An 18890-nucleotide genomic window follows, 5' to 3' on the forward strand; every position below is an offset into this window, starting at 1 on the left:
TCGACATGGAAGAAGAGGGAAGAAGCAGAAGAAAGCCCTTTTCCAGTTCCAAGTCCAGTGTCTAATAGATTGCAACAAGAGCGGCCAAAACCTTCCTTCTTTTCCTATGTCTCTTTACACTCTACGTAAACGTCGTGCAATACGGACGGACGGACGGACGGACGGACGGAGAGTCGAGAGTGGAGAACTGAGGACCAAGAACCGAGAGCCAGCCGTTGGTTCTTGGTTCTCGAGAACCACCACTACCACCGCCATCACCACTTGGATGATCAAGGCTGCATCGATGGATGGATGGACGGAGCTACGTGAGGAAGGTACCATTCTCGAAAAACGATGGAGAACAAAAAGAAAAAGACCTGTCAACACAGGGGCGAAGGATGTAACCGAATGAATGTCACCTAAGAAAGACAAAGAGGATTCTCAAGAGACAGAGCCAAAGCGACTGAGTGGGAGTGTAGTACGTATATATTGGCGAGGAGGGAGGCCTTGACGGCGGGCCAAGGCCGTCGATTTGTTGTCATTTCATACGTCCTTAAAGGCTGAAGGCTTGAGGCTTGACCGGAGTGCGGGACGAAAGGAAATGCCAAGCGGTGTTTGGTGGAACCATCGCCCATAAACTTCGGATGAATAGTGAATATTCTCGTGTCATTATCCTGCGAGATGTGAAAATGGGACGCACATACATAGGTAGGTACGAGGTCGTGGTGCGTTGGAATTGATATCGATCGTGATTAATGAGGAAATGAGGGCCTTTTTGGTTCTTCAACCTTATTCAAGGTGAGCAAGAACAACCTGCGAAGAGGGGCCCCTACCGAGAGCACATGAAGAAAGAAGAGCAGCAAGAGGAGGAGAAGGAGGAGAAAGAGGAGGAATACGACGGGGGAGGGAGTCGTCTTTAAGTACGACCTTCAAGGTTGTTCCAAAATAGAGTACATCCTGTTGTTCCCCTTTTCCTTTGGGTTCGCTTGCCACTCCTTGCGGAGTTTTCGTATTATTCCGCCCGTGTTTTCCTGAGGTAAGGCCAAAAAAAGAAGCATGGCCAACGACCGAAATTGGATCGGAGGCCCCTCGAGGCAACCAAAGTGGAACCAATGATGCTCCAAAAACCCACAAGAGTTCGCCCCCTTATGCCAACGGAGTGATGGGCCTATCCCCTCCCCCCCTCTCCCTCCCGCCCGCTCTCTTTCTGTGTTTCGTGTCCTTTTCCTTTAGTTCGTCTTGAAACAGTTCATTCACCACCAAGTTCTCGTATTCAGGGTTGCTTGGCATTGCAACGGTCCAACGCCACGTGTCCAGAAGCTCTGGCACATCGTTCAAGTTCAACATTCGGTACATATGTATATAGTCAGAGTCCAAGGGGTTCTGTGTAGATGCGTCGGAGCGACCCTGTCTCCCCACTACTTAGTCTTCGTTACCAACACATTTGTGGGGGAAGACAAGGCCACGGGGAACGTGAACGAACGGGGGTCCTGCACCCATCCCCTCTCCCTCGAACTGGTTCGATGGCTTGGGCTCACCCACACGCTCGTTCGAAAGAAAAACCAACAGGACTTTCTTCTTGGAACCCTCCCTACCCCTCCCCACTTCCCCCTTCCCGATTAGAGAACCCTGTCCGGGAAGCGGGGTCTGGGCCAAAAAAAAGCCTCTCAGTGGCCTTTTCCTCTCGGTTGTCGAGAAGAAATGTTCTTAAGGCCGAGAAGTAAGGAGGTACAAGGCTGGCCGCACCATTCACTGGTCCTACTTCGTCCTCATCGTCCTCGTCGTCCTCGTTATGCTCACAGGCTCTCCTTCGCCTTGAAGTCCAACAATGACTCTCCCGAGCCTCGGGAGTACTTGGGGCACTGGAAACAACTCACCAGGAGATGAAACGCGTTCTCCCTTCAGGCCCTCGCCCCCCTCCTCTAAGCCCGGAATCAGAAAACGACGACGACGCCGACGATGAATAAAAGAATGGATGAGGCTCGAGTACACGCCGAAAAACGTTCCGAGGAACGGGAAGACATCTCCTACTCTGGCGGCTTGAACTTGAGCGCAGGCCCCATTGAGCGGACTGGGCTCGCAGGCTTCATTCAAGAGACGTTTTTTTTAGTAGGCCTAAATTGTCGCCGAGCGTCTGCGCTCGTTCTCCTTCACCGTGCTCCTCTTGGGGCTCCTCGTGTGTTGCCGTTGACTGCTCCATGGCTCACCGTTCGTTTCTCGACCATCGTTTTCGGCGCGAATCTCGAAGCTGTCAGACGACGACGACTCCTCCTGATCCTCATCGTGGGTCTTGGTGTTTTCCACTTAGCCAAGGAGGCACTAGTCGTGTTGTCATTGCAATTGCGGCTGAATATTACATGTCGTATCCGTGTGTTTTCTTCCAATCCCCTATCACCTCCACACATCAGCCAACACCGGAGGGTTTGCCACCCTCAGCACCATTGTCAACGCCAGCACCAAAGTGTTCCGTGAATCTGTGTGATTGTGCGTAGTCTCTCGTCGTTCCAAATTGGAATCCGTGTTTATGACCCTTCTCTACAGCGCATGACATTCCTCGGCGTAATGTGTTCTGGCCAAGTGAAACTATGCAATTGGCGTAATTGGACTGATCCTTGGACGATCTAGGGCTAAAAAAGCACGCACTTTGTCGTTTACGGCCTGCTCCCTTCTCTCCTATGTGAGGTAGGCTCATATGTCTCGTTTCTATTAATAACAGCAACAGCAACAGCAACAACAACAACAACAACAACAACACAAGTGATTGGACGTGACCAATTTCAATTCATGCACGGCCCAACCACACGTCGCTAATCATAATCATCATAGTTATCTATATTCTCTCAGCTCGGGGGTATGCTTGCTGCTCACAACTAGTCTCAGATAAGAACTGGTTTCCAATAATCGGTTGCAACACATGTTTCACGTTTTTGTCTTGACGACTTCATGCTCGCCGAAGTACTCGCCAATGCTCGAAATTTGGCTCAACCACCCAGTTTCAGTTTCTTAAGTACATTGGGCACAATGAGGTGGTGAATGCAGCCCGTAAACTCCGTTCCAGAACTAGGATTCATCCGGCGATGCCAAAAAGAGGGATTTTTCCCATTTCTTTATCTCTATCGTTCTTCGCGGGTCTCATTTGCATCGCGAAGATGTGCACGCTTTGAAAATGCCGAGCCTCTAATCTCCAAGCAACCCAAGGATTCTTGAATGTTTAGCACTCAATACGTGCGTACGTACCCAAATCATCCTGTATCATCCCACTCTCCACAGATTCGGGAGATTTCCCGAGCACTCAACAAACTCCTTTTTTAGAACAAGAATAAATTGCTGGCTCTTCACTCCGCCAAGAAAAATACCATCCAGCCCACATGCACTTCAAATTCATGACAGGCTTGGAATATACAATTATGGGACGAGTAATCGCTTGGTTTATTTAGCTTGCATTATTTCCACTTCATATTCGATGGGATTCCCTCCCTGTAATTACTAATTGAGATTGAATTGGGCCTGGTGGCTCAATGCTGGCTTATCAGGTTCAATCGCGATCGATATTTTGTTGGGCCCTTTTTAAAAAAAATATATTCGCACATACTTCATATCCGAGGGAAAATGAAATACTATCGGATAGGAGGCTCTCTTGCCTTGACAATCAAGTCAAAGGCCCAAACAAGGACGTCTAGAACAAGGGTGGGGACTTATAAGCTATTTTCCGAGTGATTTTTCAAAAGTAGGGATAAATAAAAACCTGCGATGTACCACGTGTGCACTCACATGACCGGTTAGTGCCGGTCATCGACTCCTTGGGTGGCTGACCCCTCATTCTAAAAGCTATATTTCCACAAATTGCGGTTGAATAGTACGTACATGACCTCAAGGACGGGTTTATCTATAAAAGGTTACTCGATCTTTCCTTCTAAGTTCACTGACTCGATGCTGATCTGTGTTCGACAGCCATCATAAAATGACAAGTAAAAGCGACAACCCGATTTCTTCGATTTTGTACGTCTAAGCCGGCCTTATTCTGCACAGCCTATGAAGGAGATCACTCGTCATCCATCGTCTTGATGTCCTTGGCCAAAGCAACGTTGATCACCCCCAATTGCAAATGAGTATTAGTATAAACACGTTTCATTGAGCTTCTACTCGAAGAATCAAGCATCATACTACGATAATGGGTATGATGATTGTGACCTTATCAATTCGAGACATTTTACTCTGTTGATGAAAAGTAACTACCTCAATCTACGACTTCCACAAGGAAGCAATAAGCAACTTTCTGTTGAGTTTCTTCAATGTTGAAATACTCCAAAGCAACTTTTGTTGGCGTTTTGAGGAAAGCTAAGGAACGTTCAGGACCGATTAGAGACCCCGCAATTTGACTGGAGCTCGGCTGGCGTCTTGATGATCCAAATGAGATGTGCCATAAGTCGGAGAGTGTTCCTCCCTGGGCTTGCTCAATGTCGGTATCAATGAGATGCTCTTATGGACAACGTTGTCCATGTACCCGGAGAAAAAAACATCATGGTTCAATGTTAGTGTACTAGTGTATGTGGCTAGTTTAGCTTATGACTCGAATAAACTGGATGAACAAGTGCAATATGTGACCTTGATTGAACCAGCCTGTTTATTCAAGGGCTTCTGCATTAGTGATCGAATCGAGAGTCGGTCCTTGTGAGGTACTAGAATGATCTAATTAACAGGTTGGAGTGAAATCAACATCTTTCCATTTAAACCACAATGTCCATAAGACGACTTTGTGGAGCATTAATCATGTCGGAGATTTCTGTTCCAAATGATAGGGAACGAAAGCTGTTCAAGATCACAACAACCAGATGTCCCTTGGTTCCAATGCCAAGTTTGTTCTGCTTTCCAATCTTGCTGAAAATGCTGAGTCAAAGTAAACAAAAAACAGCATTTGGGGCGTTTTTGACGTTTTCTTTCTGAGGTTGAAAAAATTGAGGCGAGCAATTTTTGGTGCCAATCAAAAATCAGCCACTCCATTAACTTCATTCTATTTCCCACTTTTCGCGCTGTTTGAACCTTTCCTCACAAAAAAAATGGTCTTTGTACTTTCTTAGCATTACATATGCCTTACACAATTGATATCCAAATAGTCTCTATAACTAGCGTCAAATGTTTAGCCGCCATCTTTCCAGATGTGTCATGGCATGATCATTCATATTTAGCTCGCTTCAACAATGTAAATTGATCGCAAGTGCTTTTGATTGAGCCGTATTGAGCCATTTTTTTAAGATCTTGCAAACCCTGGAAAATCAATAAAGGTACACAAAATGAAAACGAACGACAAATAATCAAAGTCTGACGAGTCCCAGTTGATGTTATCTAGTTGGCCTTTGGCTTTTGTGTATTTTGCACGCTTTAGCAAGCTTACACACAACAAGTGGCCAAACTACTAAAAGATACACAGTTCGGATTCAACAACAAAATGTCGACATCAATTGACGCCTTTCACTTAAAACTGGTTTTCAAATAAAATAGCTGGCACTCATGCTTGTGTTCAAAATATGTAAACCCTAGTGGACTTTGTCCTCATTGCACAGCGATCCTGTTCTTAGTTTGACATGAAGATGGGCACCTAAAGATGATAGTGAAACTGTGACCAGCAAGTGCTTCTATTTTCTCATACGAGCACCCTGTTTTAGGCATGTTTAGGAATTTATTTATCACGTTTATTGGAACATTTTTTTTCGTTGAGTGGTTCTCTGCCTTTAGGCACCCTCGTCTCTCTACATGTCGGGAGAGTAGTGATGAGTCGACAACAAATTTATTGAGCTTTCCCGAACTTTATTCGAAAATTCCTGCTTAATGTAATAAACGTAGATTCAGCATTAATTTTGGAATGTCTTGAGCCGCCTTATCTACTTAAATGTGCATTATATATAATCGAGATACAATAAATGGATTTGTGCACACAGTGTTTCTTCAGGTGATAAGCCAAAAAAACACTTGATTGAAATTGAATTGATAAACAGAGAGACTTTTTTAGGAAGTCCCGGAAGAGCTTGCCAAGGTCACCTGAATGTATTGAACACAAGCCAAGCTTCTCCTTTCCCGAGCTCAAGCTCGAACGCATCCCTACTAGAAATTTAGTCCGTTTCCTAAAGAATACCAGTTGCATCAGCTTGAAACGCCGGAACCAAGAAGCCTCGTTGTGAACGTACACTTGTTACGTGTTGTTCATTGTTGGACCACGACAAGTTCCCAAGGAGAAAATAGACGAAGAAGGCGTTCATTAGGACTAAACCCACAGTGCTCTCACACTTCACCAACAGGATCGAACCGAGGCTCTTGGTGCCATAGTGCAATGGGGAGAAACTGAGAAAGTCAATAAACCAACAAGCAAGACCTTTTTGCCTTGCCATGTACGTTGCCTTAGTTTAGGAAGCTCGAAGACCAATTGCTCAATCGGGTCTCACAATTGATCACAACTTTCTTGGGTTCAACAGTCCCATTTTAAGAAACAATTTGTGTGGATCCATCTAATGAACTGGTTAAATGGCTCATATTTAGGATTGTTGGTGTGGATCAATTTGTATTTGAATGATAAGTTGAAAGATAACTATAGTTATGAATCCCGATTGTTCAGTTGTGCCATCAATAACTCAACGAAATTCCTGTGCAACAACATGCAAAATTGAAATTAAAGTTCATTGTCAAGTTACACAACCAGTTCAAATCCAGAGGCTATAAGCAGTAGTGGTGATCGTTAAGTGACCCAAACAGATCCATATTAAGCACCATCTAGTGGTTTGGTAACTGAACATTTTCAATGGCACAAACGCAGATTATGCACATTCCGTACTTTTATTTTGCCATCACATGTCAAAACAGTTTCTTACCTAACCTTAATTAAATCCTTGTCTGATCTTGTACTCACTGGCCTGAAAACAAGCAAGGGTCTTAGATCTCAACCCTTACGTTTGGAATTTGGAACCCATAATGGCTTTTCTTAGAATCGTAATGTCATTCATTATGTCACAAAGTATCTGAATGAACGATGCTTCTTCGCATGAGAATATTAGCCTTAATTTACAGTTTTACATGTCCGCACAACTGTATGAATAAATCACTTTATACGATGGATTCATGAGGCCTTTGGCGCTTTCAAAAAAAGGGCCAGAACGCCTAGTTATTTTTCGTTTAATTCGATCTCGAGGCCCGATGTCAAAGAGAGCACAAGAATGAATAGAAATGTAATGACATTCAAAAGGACATGACACATGACACATATTCTTTGGATAAGTTATGACATGTACCGAGTTCTCGAATTAGCGTTTTGATTCATGTGTACTACTTGGCTGAGTTGACTTGAGCCAACACACTTGTATCGGTTCCTCTTGTTGGACCTGGATCGCGTTCAAGCTCTTTTGACGTCCTTGAACAGTTTCTGAACAACCACAGTACGAGGAGCGAGCACAGGTTCACCCAACTTGATCTCAGATGTCTGAAAAGGATCTTTCGCTGCTGACACGAATCAATTCAAGTGGAGCTTTCTGTCTACACTTAAAACACACCTACTGATATTTGGTTGGACTGATCCCTGGGAAGCAATAACGACTTGATTTTTGTTTCGCTGGCGTCCTGGTTTTTTTTTGCTAAGTACAATCGGTTGGAATGAAGCAGCAAAGGAAGAAGTTTGGATGGAATGAAAGGCCGAAACTTTTTTTTCGCCCTCTCTTTCGAGCACTCTTTCACGTCAAAAGGATATTTCAAATGTCGCTCAATCCAACCGATCTACTTGGTAGTGGAACGAGTGGAAATGTAGGCAGTTGTTGAACTAACTTTTCCCCCTCCCTCTCTTCACGAATGGAAAAGATCTCTCGATGGAGATATCCTCTGCCGGACTCTAGCCAGGCGATCTAATGGACATGGTACCATCTCATTGTCTGTCCATCTTGCATTGGGATCACTTTAGGTCAGTTTGAAAGGGACTTTTAAATAATGGACAGACTTCTAGGCCTCGACGTTCATATATTAGAAGTTGACGTACTACTAGGTGCTGTATGTACAACGTGTGTGCCTCCTGTCGTTCGGAGGGAACTAACTCTCGGTCTCTCTACGTATGTCCCCGTGTGTGTGTGTGTCTCTCTCTCGATCCAGTCGATCAGATCTAATCGTCTTTTCTTTCTATTCTTTCTTTGCGTTCCAGGTCTGTTCCATCAAGAGAAACTCGAAGCGAACCTGGGAACCTGCATGTTAGACTGATCATTCTAAGGATTGTTGTTCCTTAGCATTCAAGGGCAGCCAAGTGAAACGAACGTGTTCGAATTCTGCCGAACCCATCGACCGCACCCACCCTGTTGTCGATTTGTTGCCGATCCTATATTGATGATGTGGCTTACCAATCCCGACTTGACGAGGAAAATCAAGCTCGAGTGAAAACTGATCGTGAATTTGCAATGCATGTCATTCGCAGACTGTTCAAGTGAACGAACCTGCTCGAGACGGCAAACGACTCCAGCATCGATCCAAATCGATAGATTTCTTCTTTCTAGTCAACCAGAAGAAGAAAGAAGACGAGAAGTAGGAGGACGAGGAGGAGGACAGAACAGCGAGAAGTCTGTTCTCCTCATTTGTAGTTCCACAGCCGCCTCTCCCAAGGACCAAAGAACCAAAGAACCAAAGGACTCAAAGAGCGAAGGAGCGAAGGAGCGAAGGCTAAGTGGACGCCAAGGCTCCAAGGGTAATTTTGTCCGGGCAAACAAGGGCAAACAAAAGGCTTTCAGGAGACGAAGATTGGACGCTCGAATTGTGACGACGTGAAGTAAGCAAGCAAGCAGGCAAGCAAGCAGAGAGAAAAAGGTGCTTCGATTCGAGCAGACGATCCCTACCCTCATCATCCATGATCATCTCAGTTCGCTTGGCTCATTCAGGCAAAGTTAGATCCGTGCTTCCGAGGACGAGCCTTTTTTCGGGAGGTTCCTCCACCTCCAGCCATTGGAGTCTTTTTCTTGTTCATTTTCTTGGTCCAAAAGGAGTGAGCTGTTTTGAGGCTGGCAAACGAGTCTTGCGAGACTCATATCTCTGAATAGGTCTTCACAGATAGGATAACTGAGATAATCGTGAGGAAGACACACTGGGAAAGGCACCTCTCTCTTTGGTCTGTGTAGGAACGTGAGAGAGAGAGAAAAAAGAAGAAAGACATCAGGGAGGAAAAATTGATCGAGTGAAAGGCACACACCCAAACATCACATACGACACGAAACTCTACTCGAAAAGAAGATCAACGAGAAGCACCTAAAGCGAGACTGACGACGACGTGAGTTGATAAGGAAGCCAAGTGATCACCAAACTTGGGTGCCGAGGACGATTGCGAAAGACCATGATGTTGCTCTGTCTTGGATGAGCTTGGTCCATTTTGAAGTGTCTCGAAGAGCGTGCCGAGAAATGTAAGCCCGACATTCTATTAGGATGGCCCGGACAAGTGTGGCAGCAAGAAATACGAACTGGAGACCGGCACAATGAGTCTGGTTCCAGTTGGCAGCGGCGGAGGAGGCGGGAAGGGAGGAGGGGGCGGAGGAGGAGGAGGAGGAGGAGGCGGATCTGCCAGGGGCGGAGGCACCGGTCCTGGCGGCCTCAACGAATTCGAGACCTACCAAGGTCAAGGTCAGAGAAGTGCCTTTCGTATGGCCTCCAACCGGGGTCTGCCCCAGGAAGTGGAGACTAGCTTGGAGAGTGGCGCGGCCGAGATGAGCATATCCTCCACAGCCATGACCGTTCTGGGCAACGAGACCCTCGATTTAGGCACGATTCCATCCACGAGAGAGAGCGGGGTCTGGGTCCATGGAGATCATCACCATTACACCATGCCACCCACCTTCCCCAATGGCTCTCTAGACCTGAATTGGACCTTTCAGCATGAGGGAGGCACGGGGGCCCCGTACGACCCCACCATGGACATCATGCACGGCGTCAAGTCCACCATTCTCATTCTCATCATTGTGTTGGCCATTTTCAGTAACCTGTTGGTGGTGATCAGCGTGTTCCGCTACCACAAGCTTCGGCATATCAACAATTACTTCCTCGTGTCCTTAGCAGTGGCCGATCTGTTTGTGGCTTGTTTCGCCATGACCTTCAATGCCTCGGTGGAAATTACGGGTCGTTGGAACTTTGGCTACCGGATATGTGATCTCTGGAACTCGCTGGATGTGCACTTCTCCACGGTGTCCACCTTGCATCTTTGTTGTATCAGTGTGGATCGATACTACGCCATTGTCAAGCCTCTCAAGTATACCTCGCACATGACGGTGAAGGTCGCCTCCATCATGATCGGCATCGCCTGGATCGCCCCCACGCTCATCTCATTTCTGCCCATCTTCTTGGGGTGGTACACGACCAGTCAGCACCAGGAGTGGCGAAAGACCAACCCCCACGAGTGCATATTCCGGGTGAACAAGCCCTACGCTCTTCTCTCGTCGGCCCTGACGTTCTGGGTCCCGGTGGTGGTGATGTTGTTCATGTATCACCGTATCTACAAGGAGGCCTTGCGACAAAAAGAGGCCATTCGACGCTCCTCCGTACCTAGTCAGCAACATCTTATTGTGGATTCCGACCAGATTCGCAACAGATTCCAAGAGCTTCAGGCCAATGGCTTCAAGGCAAGGAATGGCATCGCGAGTATGCTTTCAGCCACGGCCAATAAACTCGCCGTGCCTCATAGTGCTTCGAGATTGTCAGTCAGTAGTCAGGCCGGCGGCGGGGGCGGCGGGGGAGGAGCAGGAGGTGGTGGAGGCGGAGGCGGAGGCGGGGGAGCTGGCGACGGAACAGGGAACGGGGCCAGTGCCGGGGGCCACGGGGCCAATGGCAGTAACACTCCCGCCTCACCCCTCATGGGGGAGACTCGAACAACTTTGGCACCGCCCAAGATCGTGCCCCCCACCACAGTGATAACCAGTGAGGACGAAGAGAGTGCTCAACCTCTGCGTTCCAACGAATGTGAAACACAATTTGGCAGTGATACCGTGACACGCGGCAGTCCCCATCCGGTCAGAGGCATGGGTGCGCCACGGGCAGCCTCCTCCGGGTCAAATTCGTTGACCCCTCCATCCCTGGCTGCACCTCTGAATCCCAATGGCCGCCGGAGGGTGTCCATGGCCAATAGCACCGCTTCGGAAGGTAAGACCCCATCAGTATCCCTATGTTTGTTTCCATTTGTACCTAGGCCTCAAGTCCATAATGAAATCATTCAATTTCTTTTCCAATTCTCCATTCGAGAAGATGAAGCCTTTTGATGAACCAACACTTTTGTTGTTCCTGTTTATGTTGTTTCCCTCCTTCCCAGTTTGTTTGAAATCACCATATCGATTTTTCTACTCAACACAAACACACAATGCGTCTCTTTTTGGTTTTCATCACAGATCAGCTTTCATGAACACAGAGACAAATCCGTTTTGGTTTCCTAATATTTAAAAAAGACTCGTCGATTTTTATCCGTCTTCTACACTCTCCGTATGCTTGTTTTGTGGCTTTGACCTCACCTTGGGATTCTTTTCCATTAGATGGAGAACTTCCAGACAGTTTTGAATTTGCTACTTCGACCACCGAATCCAGGGTCACGAACCACGCTCCCGCATTCCACATCTTGCATCACCTGCCTCCCTCCCAACCTTCCAGCTCGCATTTGACCCTCCTTTATACCACTTTCCAGCATCTCAAATCGACTCCAACAATGTTCCACTATCTCTCCATCCACCTTAGAAGCTCAAGTTTCTTTCCATAAAACCATCTGGATAGAAATCTTGATGGTTGGAGAAAGAAGTAGTCAAACTCCCATTAGTTGTTCTTCTTCCCACTTCTCTCTTCTTCTATGGTGTTCATCTTTCCTTCTTTGTACTTGAGATCCCACCGTTATTACCACTCGACCACAACCAGTTCAACCGAGATCCTTGCCCAGCCGGCCCGACGGCCCTGGGATCTAACCTCATTAGAACAACAAGACCCCTCGATCCACCACGACGATTACTGACTTGGCCTCTTTCAATCCTCAATCCGACGGCAGCGCCAGAGTTCATGAGGATGCGCACCATGTTCATGTGTTCCTTCTCAAACTGATCCCCCCCCTCTCCACGAATCCCTAACTCTCACACTCGCCCGTGAATGAATCCAGAAGGAGTGCCCTTGTTGATAAAAGCATTTTGGTTCCCTGCCACGGCTCGCCCGCCTCACTTCACCTTTTCTCCATTCCTTGTGAATAATGATCCAGGAAAGACATCATCGACTGCTTGTTATGAATTATGATACTGAAGCTGGCGCTGTTGCTCGCTCCCCAAAGGCTGCTCTATGGCCACCCTCGTTAATGAACCCCACACCGTTAAGCACATGCTCAGGGCGACGACCATTTTGAGTGTGAATTGTGAATTGTGATTGTGAAATCAATGAGGGTTTGAAGTTAAACACAGTCAGTGTAATTCTTCCAAAACAAAGTCCAGTGGATTCTGCCACACTTGTTGTACTGGGCATCTTTGAATGTAGATGTTTTGTTCAAGATTGCCGTTCTTCTATGTCATGGGAAAAACATTTTCTTTTCTTCGCCAAGCCTACATTCATGAAGCATCGGCCTCCACTTGATCTTGCAATCATATTTCACCTTCTAAATGCATCCCCAACTAGTAAACAAATGGCCATTATTTTCCCGCCTCTTTGGAACACGTACCTAATGAATCGACCCCTGACTTAGTAAAGACACTAGAACCTGCAAGCATACCATCCTCCCGTCTGACTCGTTTCAAAATGCTACTCCCCTTCTTGAAATGTCAAATTTCGGCCTCGTCTAATCTCCTAGTTTGGCTCTGCATCGAATTCTCGAATGACCCTCCCAAGCCTGCTTGATTCGATTTCGTCTAAACACTCCGACACATGACAACGGACCTTCTCTACCCCGTCGCACATCAGCTTAGTAATTATAGGATTGTGACATTGAGGCACCTCAATCAAAATGTTTGGCCTTTGTAAAGGCCGTGTGCCATGTTCCCTTTGGTTTGAATGAGATCAACCTTTGTTGATTGAAACAAAGAGCTACGAGCCTCGACGACAATCCCACACATCATTCATGTCAGTCAGTCCTGAAGTGTATTTTCTTTATGACATTCATTGTGTTTGGCAAATCTAATATGTTTGGAGGCGTACTGAAGATTGGGATTAATCTTGAAAATTTGAATGGAATCTTCCATCTTGCTCTTTCTCTCTCATATCCAAGAAGAAGAAGAAGAAGAAGAAGCAGAAGAAGAAGAAGAAGAAGAAGAAGAAGAGGAAGTAGAAGTCGAGTCAAATATTCATAAGTGGATGGAACCTCGAGGTTAAAGAATTGAATCCGTGCCTTCCAGATCGCTTTCAATATGAAGGGGAGCTCGGGAAAAAAATGGAGCGGAAAATTTCACACGAAGAGGGCTCGAGGAAACTTTTCTCAAGTCACACTCACTCGTCTTTGAAGGAACACCTAAAAAATTCATTCCGAATGAATCCCAAAAAGGATCAACGCAAGGCATCCTCATTTGCATCCTGGCAGTTCTTTTTAGTGGAAACCACGCGAACCTGGCGGAATTGGGGCTAGAATCGTCCTTTGATCCATCCTTGGCAAACGGAGCCGCAGACTCTGTTGTTTGTCTCCAACTACTTTCTCGAGACGGCGCAGAAACACATGATTTATCCTCTCGAGTTGGAAAACGAGAACGAGGCAAATACCCTCGGGGTAGAAGAGGACGAGGAACTGGCTCCTGAATTGAGATTCGAAATCGAGCTACGGCAACACTACTATTGACACTACTGCTACTCTCTTTCCTTGACCCGAAATCTCTTCCATTCACTCGACAGCGTACACTACCCATCGATACTCGTTTTGGCGCTTTGTGCTCTAAAATTTACCCGTCATGTCTGACTTTTAAAGCTCTTGACGCATCATAGTACGATTTCCATGAAAAAATGCATAATCAATCAATATTTACTAAAAATAAGCTTATCACTTATGAAGCAAGAGAGCTGATGAGAGTGAGATGTCTCAATTCAAGCAAGCATGCTCAGTCATAATTTCCGTGCACCCTTTTATGATACAAAACAAAGACACCATAGATTGAGCATACCATGTATGACGGACTGCATTAAATGGATTTGCCTCTCAAGCATTTCTCGCACTAAAAGAGCCACAGCTTAGCCAAACATAAAGATCTTTTCCTTGGACAGCTCATGAGCACATGCTCATTGCCACCGCATTCACTGCATGACTCGCTCACTAATGGACGGACAGACTCACAGACTAGCTCTTTCCCGCAATATCAACAGATCAAGAGCTCTTGAGGACACCAACATGTGTGCCTGGAGCGATGTGTGTTGATTGGAATGTGCAAGAAAGCTCCTTAAATGCACTCAAGCGCAGACCTGCTTACCGGTGCCTCAAATATGGGTGTTATTGAAACCTGACCTCAGAAGTTGCCTCTTTGGACATTTCAATTGATGAATGGAACAACACAAGAGTTCTTTTAAACTGGTTTTGGATTTTCTTTGGGACTTCTCACTGTGCCCGTTTGCTAGCCATATTTCTGTTATCAAGCCACTAATACTTTCCCATGCCACCCTGTTCCATTGAACAGCACAAGGTGCTAACTTGGTCAGATTCAAAAAGCATCTTGAAACACCACAGATTCATCTTGTCAGGTATCTCACTCACTCTCTTGCTCTTTCACACTTAAGCACCAACACACCTTTGATCTAGCCGTGTCTCTGTCACTCAAAAGCAAATATCAGTGCAATCTCATCAAACAAGGGCTTCGTCTGTTCATTGGGGTTTCGGTTTCTCATCCCAAGTCAGTCCATGATCCGGGCTCCTTTAGAGCATACTAGTCCAGTTCCAAATGCGCTTACCCCTCTTGAAAGACAATATTTACAATCTTCATATGATTTAGCATTCATTTATCTCACTCTCATGCACTCAATCACTCCCTCCGTCTCATTTTTTTTCTCTTTCTCTCGCTCTCCTTCGCCAATTTGGGTCTCATTTTGTTACAGAAACAGATATTGGGATCGACCGAGGCAGCCCTTATGGCCTCTTGAACCCAGCCTACCCTCCCGGCGCCATGTCGGTCGTGGGGGTATGGACCTTGGGCCTTGGCCTTCTAGGAGACAGTGAGTTCCCCAATCAAACCACACAATTCTCACCTTCACTTTCTGCTAGCAGCAGCCTTTTGCTCTTGATTTATTTTCCAACGCTTGGCTTGGGAAATAGAAAAAGATAGAAGGGTTTTCACATCAGCAAATATCGCATTATCAGACACTCCAGAAAAAAAACAAATGATAACAGACATTGTTGTTGATGTCACTGTTGCTGTTCTCGTTCTTGTTATTTTGAGTCTTTCATTAATTTTTGATGTCATGCCATTCATCTCTGGCCGTTTTGTCATTCCTCCGTGCCAACTTCATCATCACGCAAGCTGTAAAGTGAGATTGGATTGTGTCTTTGTATATGGGAATTGTATTATTCTGAATGGGAACAAGAAGAACCAACTTCAACTTGTATACCAAAGTTGTCTTCCCATTTTCTTTGGAAGAAGAGGAATCTTGTACAGTTGTATATATTGTCAAGTCTCTAGCTCTGGAAAACATATTTCTCACATGTTATTGCAATCATTGATATATGTATATATATCTAGAGGCAACCACGCCAAACCAGCCCTGTGCACTTGTTTGACGGCTAGGCAAAGAGGCATTCACTCCAATTACAGGGTGAGCTGTTTTGGAATTGTCAAAGTTAGGGCGAACATCAACACCAAAATGGTGATATTCTACTACACACAATTGTTTTCTGTTCACTTTCACTAAGTGTTTCAAACGACCAGTCTCCAGGCCCTCATGGGAACATGGCATTCCAACGAGAGGCTGTTTGGAGGAGTGCATCAACAACAATTCCTCATTGTTTTCATTACACTAGTTTGTTTCTCTTTTATGATCATCAAGTTGATGATGATCAGCTTCATCATGGTCAGATCTGCTCATGGGTGAGTGAGCTACTTGCCCACCAACTGCTCTAATTGATATTTCCAAAACGAGTCTCTCCTCCGTTTCTGTTGTTCCGCCTGTGCGCCCATGCAGCTTCTGTGCATTCATTGGTGCATTGGTGCATTGAGGCTCCTATTATACATATATTTCTTTACACACCACAAACAAAGAAGCAGCATTTGTGTATTGTATTCTCCTGTCTCTCGTCTTTCGAACTTGTTGGGTCTTGTTATTTATTTATCATTCACTCGTTCATTCGTCATTTAAACATCTAATAAGGCGAGAAATGATCTCTATGTGAACCCAGACCCATGAAACTCTCTCGCGCTCTCTCTCTCTCTCTATATATATATATACATATAAAAAGTCCACATGAATATATGAATATATACGTATACCGTAAGCCGTCTAATATTGTCACATGCCAAACTTTGCCACGGGAACACCATCCACAACCACCACACTGAGGCTCCTTGACTCAAACAAACGAACCTAGCTTATCCCCTCAAGTTCCCCACTGAGCCATCCACCAAAACAATTAAATACCATTCAAAGAAATGAGGACACCAAAGAGAAAGCGTGCTTTGGCTCTTGGGTTAGTAACCTTGAAAGCCGTTTCTGGTCCCGAGGGTTGAATCCCAAGGGGAGGAGCAACAACAGCAACAACTACGTACTACCACTACTACTACTATTACTACATTCATACCTGTTTGTGTTCGCGTTGCTTGGACAGATACCCTTGACATCATCGTTGCTAAAATATCTGTCCCAATATTCCGTGGCATGCTCATGTTTCCGCATGAATATCTACGATCTTATCCTCATCTCTAATCTGATTACTCTCGAGTTCTGTGTATGTGTGTGTACGTTCGAGTTCGAATTGCTGTGTACGTGCATATGTTGGTCCGATGATGAGTTCTTAGTGTCGTTTTAAATTTTCAGGTCCATTTCAGCTACTCTCTCTTGTTGTCTCTTTCTCTCTCCAAACTACATCTCCTAATGGGACATGGGGTCCCGGAATTAGCTTAGGCAAAAGGAAACTTCGTTCAACATACCGTATAGGTACTATCTACATACATCCTGTGTATCAGGGTTTCAAAATCTTGGATCGAGAGCCATCGTTTCTCAACGACATGAATGAATACTTGAACAAGAGGAGGCAATGATGTGCTTGCCCTCAAACATGTCCCCCGGTTGAAGGTCATTCGTTTCAGGACAGTTATTCGATCTTGGGTGTGTCCTCGTGAAGGCTTTCACCTGGAAAATTCGATTCATTTCAGGCGACTAGGATTGTGTTTATCGAAGAAGCTCATTCAAAAAGTGAATGACGCGTTTCAATTTCCCATTTTATTTCAAAATGACTTTGAGAGTCACACCGTGAAGTTTGAACGCCTGAATGCTTCACGGAGTGTCTAAGTGATAACTTTTACAAAATACTTAAGTGAATGTGGAAACTTTCAGCATGGGCTTCACATTCTGACAAGTGTTAGACTTGTACAGTATCCTTCTTTTTGTATTTCTGAAAGAGAGTAGATATGTGTTCAACAGTCTCTCTGGGCTATGCCACAACTTCTAAGTCTTCTCCATCAATGTTGACATTGTGTCACACCGACGGCGGTTCTGTTGTGGTTAAGAGGCTTTCAAAAATTGGCAGCCATTCAGCCGCAACCTGTCAGTGGATCATTGATGCAAACGAGCCTCAAATTTCCTTGGCAACCCATGCATTATTCCACACCCACAACATAGGATCTCTGGCGTCTCCGTCAGCAGATTTGGCCACCGACCATTAGATATTTGGCCCACACCGGATACACAAAACAAAACAAAGAGGAGGGAGGAAGCAAGAGAGGGAGGGAGGGAAGGATGCGGCCAAGAATTTGATGGCCTTTTGTTCTGGGTGTCAAAACGTGTCAATTCCCCCGTGAATTTCTCGAGACATTTGAGACACGGGAAAGTCATCAACCCATCCCGACTTTTTCGGACTCTTCCAACCTGCTGTGATCGGGATTGATGAAGCGATACTTTGCCTTTAATTTCGTTCATCGATAGCCTTATTGGGAGCTCAAGGAGGGATACACACTCACACGTTCAGTACATATTTGTACCGGAGATATGGACTACTAGCATCTCCATAGCAGTCAGCCAGTCATTGCCTTATTCAGAGACCGCTCTTTGGCATTATTTGGCAATTCTTACTCGCGTCTTGTATACACAGACAAACACAGGATTTGTCAACATGTGCACCACGTATGTACGTTCAGTATGTATGTACAATACCCTCCACCATTCAGTTTTTCTGGCTGACTTTGGTTTCTGCCTCAGCGGAGAACCAAACGCATGCTGATTACGTAACCGAATCGACGCTATTCGCGGATGGGTTTGAGCTCATCCATCTCGTCACTAGCCAGGATCTTGGAGAAGTTCTCGGATGATTCCAGCACCTGATCTTTAATTACGAAAAAAACGGGTTTGTTCACGGACAGAGTTTCATATTTCATAGACTAAGTACTACTATACCCGTTTATGTAGTTAGGACAGTCTGCCCATGAATGGCCTGGAAGCCTATAGGAGTAGTAGTGGGTACAGGGGGTTTGGCCGGATTATGCAGTGGACATTGGGTAATTTGTCATGTCTCTGGGCATAATTGCTCGTCTGACTTCTGACAACACCCAACGAGAGCGAGGAGGAGGGGGAGGTATTCCTCGTGTGCGCGTGTTCTGGTTGTGCATGAAGTAGTAGTGATGTATGGAGATTGTTCGTAGTGGCTCACTTGGGCCTGGTTTGGGCAGGGGCCAGACTCGATAATTTCTCCCAGTGCCGCGAGATCTGATGACAAATAGATTAGCTCAGAGGGACGGGAGGATATTGGCCTTTCATCTCATCACAAATGCACCATGTGTACGTTC

General features: G+C 45.6%; 1 protein-coding gene across 1 annotated transcript in view; it reads left to right on the plus strand.

The window, feature by feature from the left end:
- Positions 1-9509: 9509 nt before the first annotated feature.
- The window catches only part of LOC131880782 (uncharacterized), a 47438-nt gene continuing 38057 nt past the window's right edge, over positions 9510-18890 (plus strand). The window contains exons 1-2 of the mRNA XM_059227480.1: positions 9510-11115; positions 14998-15114. Coding sequence (XP_059083463.1) covers positions 9627-11115; positions 14998-15114 — 1606 coding nt within the window. The 5' untranslated portion in view covers positions 9510-9626. The remainder of the gene's footprint in view (positions 11116-14997; positions 15115-18890) is intronic.

Source organism: Tigriopus californicus, chromosome 5, assembly GCF_007210705.1.
Source record: "Tigriopus californicus strain San Diego chromosome 5, Tcal_SD_v2.1, whole genome shotgun sequence".
Classification (NCBI taxonomy): Eukaryota; Metazoa; Arthropoda; class Copepoda; order Harpacticoida; family Harpacticidae; genus Tigriopus; species Tigriopus californicus.